This window comes from Jatropha curcas, chromosome 1, assembly GCF_041381405.1.
Source record: "Jatropha curcas cultivar XTBG-Jc1 chromosome 1, XTBG_Jcur_1.0, whole genome shotgun sequence".
Taxonomy (NCBI): Eukaryota; Viridiplantae; Streptophyta; class Magnoliopsida; order Malpighiales; family Euphorbiaceae; genus Jatropha; species Jatropha curcas.
This window is the reverse complement of record NC_143151.1, coordinates 12,121,220-12,124,775: the sequence shown is the minus strand read 5'-3', so window position 1 is coordinate 12,124,775 and position 3,556 is coordinate 12,121,220. Positions and strand designations below refer to the sequence as shown.

The 3,556-nt window shown below is 47.4% G+C and overlaps 1 protein-coding gene across 1 annotated transcript; it reads right to left on the bottom strand.

Moving 5' to 3' along the window:
• Positions 1-202: 202 nt before the first annotated feature.
• LOC149499020 (uncharacterized) lies at positions 203-1,678 on the bottom strand. Its single transcript, XM_089726520.1, has 2 exons — positions 903-1,678; positions 203-824 (listed from the first exon to the last, which is right to left on the bottom strand). Exons 1-2 carry the CDS (start codon positions 1,548-1,550, stop codon positions 705-707), a joined length of 768 nt encoding a protein of 255 aa, XP_089582646.1. The 5' UTR covers positions 1,551-1,678; the 3' UTR covers positions 203-704.
• Between the last annotated feature and the right edge of the window lie 1,878 nt (positions 1,679-3,556).

Here is a 3,556-nt window from a genome sequence, read left to right as displayed (position 1 = left end):
GCATTAGGGTCACACCCTATGATAGCACAAAACTCCTCGAAAAGAGGACACATCTCCTCCATCATGGCCCCGAACCGAAAAACGTGGGCCTCAGGGTCCCAGAGTCTGATACAGGCCCATAAAAAGTTCCAGTCGATCACTACCCCCCTAAGGGTAATGATAGGAGAGAGGCCATACCTCTTCAAGTTGATCTTTTCAACTTTGGAGAGACTCCTAGCCCAGCTGTGCATGCTATGATTGAAAGAAGGATTCATTCTTTGGAAAAGATAAACACAGAGAGAAAAGAAGAAGAGAGAAGATAAGGAATGAGTGAAGAGCCGAAACAAAGAACAAGCTTTTATAGGAGAAAATGCACCGAATGAGGGCGGCAGCAGCCGCCGAATGATGGCGGCAGCAGCCGCCGAATTGCCACCGAATGACGGCGGCAGCGGTCGCCAAATTGCCACTGAATGATGGCGGCAGCGGCCGCCACGCATAAAAAAAAAAAAAAAAGAGTGTATTTTGTCCATAAGCCAAAATGATGAAGTCCTCCCATTTTGTTTCAAATACAATAAACATGCATACATATATTTCAATACTAACCAAGTGCAGGTACAAAATAAAACTCAGTACAACGATACAGTACAGAAGCACGATCAAAGTTTAGTACAGTAGTCAGACAAGAAAGAAAGAAAGAGGAACAGAAAAATCCGGCAATCATGGCTTCAGCGACGGGGCCTCTGCCTTCTCTGATCATTGTAAGCCTCACGAGTCCAGGACGAAGACAGTTCCTGTTGCATCCCGAGCATCAATTCCATCATCTGATTGATCAATCCAACAGGAACCTATAAAAAAAAAAATGCAAATGAACGTCAAATCTCTTATGAATCGTTTTTGTGAGAGATTTAGCAGTTTTTACTTACCTCAGTAATGTCCTCAGAAGGCAGAGCCAAGCGATCCACATTTTCCAGCGAGACCTCTCGAAAGGCTAAAGGAGCGTCAGGAGTATGGTAGGAAATGCTGTACGGAAGACGTAAATTGGCCAAGTCTGAATGAAGTGACCCGGTAGCCTCTGTCACAGCCCGGGGAGCCCTGGAATGGCCGGCCGAGTGGCTAGGGCCGGCTTGAGATGAACCTTCAGCCCGAGTAGAAGAAGAAGGATCAGTCGTAGGCCTCCTCTTTGGAGTCCTACTCGAAGAACCCGCGGCCCGAGAAGAGCGGGTGGCGGGCGGATGGAAAGGAGCTGATCTCTGAAAATTGTCAAGCCGCGATCTAATAGGCTGCATCAGAAAGAGTCTGCAGAACTCAGCATAATCTCCCTCCAAGATGAACTCTCCATACGGAATACCCTCAGTATGCGCATCGGTGAGAGTCATCTGCCTGCCCGCTCGCATGTCCCCGGGAGGAGGATAAGGGATGGAACGACAGCCTCTTATTTGAAAGTCTACTCTCTCGCCCAAGTAATATCGTCTCAGGACGGGATGCGACAGGATCACCCTCCGCCGAGACAAGTCATCCGACCGCTGGAAATGAGGATCAACCTGGATCCAGCTCTGTAGGCGAATGGCCATCGCCCCCACCTCAACCTAAAAAAAAAAAAAAAAAAAAGATGCAAATATGTTGATAAATCTTTTTTATTCAACGTATTCAAGAATTACTGAACACATACCTGCGCCGGGCTACACGTATCAAAAAAGGTTCTCAGGTCTTTTAGCGAGTGCTTATGCCGACTGGTATGAAGGTTTGTTCGGTACCATCTCCGAGCCAAAGGTACCAGCCCTAATCCGAGATCCTGCATGAATCTGCTCCGGGCGAGTGTAAGGAAAATACTCAAATGTCCAAATCTGCAACAAAGAAGAAACGAGAGTCAAAAGAGGGCTAATAATATAGAAAAATATACAGAATGTTCTTCGCATTACCTCCCAGAAGTAATAGGTCCCGCTAAGTTTACAGTGGCTCCGACTCAGATCACACATGTCATTATACATACGGCTCAGAATAGCGCCGGCCCAGTCGTACTCCGTGAGATGGGCTAGGTTTTCTAAACTCTTCAAGATAGAAGGATTAAACCTTTCTTTCCTGTTGGACCAAAAGGTCGAAGCAAACATCAGCAACAAAGTGAATCTGGCCACCTGAGTAGCCGTCAGCTCTCCCCGCCTATGTCTAGCATAAATGCCGGGGGCTTGGAGATATAGCCAGCGCCTGGAAACACTCAAAGCTGGAGTAGCAGAGCCTGGCCCGACAATCCGAGGCAGGTCTATACCAATCAATTCCGCCATCCGATCAGGGGAAATCTCTGTCCTCCAGTCATCATATAATTCAATCGTCCGAATACCAAAAGGGATTCCGGTAATCACAGAAAAATCCACAGGGGTCATTGTCATCTCGCCCCAAGAAAAATGAAAAGTGTTAGTAGTGTCCCACCATCTCTCGGCCAAAGCACCCAGCAACTCCTTGTGGCTATTTCGGCCAGCATCAAAATGCCTCAAGTAACCCAGACGGGACGGATTGATGATTGCCCCGACTGGGTGGCTCGGATCCAATATCTCGATCGGGATTTCGGACATAGAATTCTCAGCCACATCCAATTTAATGTAAGGATCCTAAAAGGTAAAGTAACATAAGAATTGTTCCTTGGTTCTTTACTAAGGGTAATATCTTAGCATGCATACTAATAAAACAGCAAATACAGAAAATAAAAATTCACAATTCGGCCACAGAGGCCCGAAAATCACAATTCGGCCGCAGAGGCCCAGAATTCACAAATTCGGCCTAAGGCCCGAAAATCACACTCTGGCCATAGAGGCCCGACAATTCACAATTCGGCCACAGAGGCCCGAGAATCACAATTCGGCCGCAGAGGCCCAAAATTCACAAATTCGGCCTAAGGCCCGAAAATCACACTCTGGCCATAGAGGCCCGACAATTCACAATTCGGCCACAGAGGCCCGAGAATCACAATTCGGCCGCAGAGGCCCAAGATTCACAAATTCGGCCTAAGGCCCGAAAATCACACTCTGGCCATAGAGGCCCGACAATTCACAATTCGGCCACAGAGGCCCGAGAATCACAATTCGGCCGCAGAGGCCCAAAATTCACAAACTCGGCCTAAGGCCCGAAAATCACACTCTGGCCATAGAGGCCCGACAATTCACAATTCGGCCTAAGGCCCGAAAAGCACATTCAGGCCACGAAGGCCCAAAGTTCTCTTTCTGGCCACAGGAGGCCCGAAAAATCACAATCCCCATTTTGTCAGCCCCTAAAAAAAAAAAAAAAAAAAAAAAACAGAGCCGTACCTGGGCGAAGATGCCTGTTACGGAGGCGTGAGTGTTAGCATCCGCCGTAAGGTTGACCTCGTCAAGCGAGATCCCCAGAGACCCCAGGTACTCCTCACCGCTCAGATCAGAGGAAGCCATGAACAAAAAGAAAAAAAAAATTTTTGGAGCTTTAGAAGTTGAGAGAATTTGAGAGAGTTCCTTAGGTTAGAAAGTTTAGAATGAATGAAAATGAGTTTTTTCAAGCTATTTATAAGCAAATAGTCAAGAGGCGGGTTTTCTGGACGCGTCCAGTTTTCGCC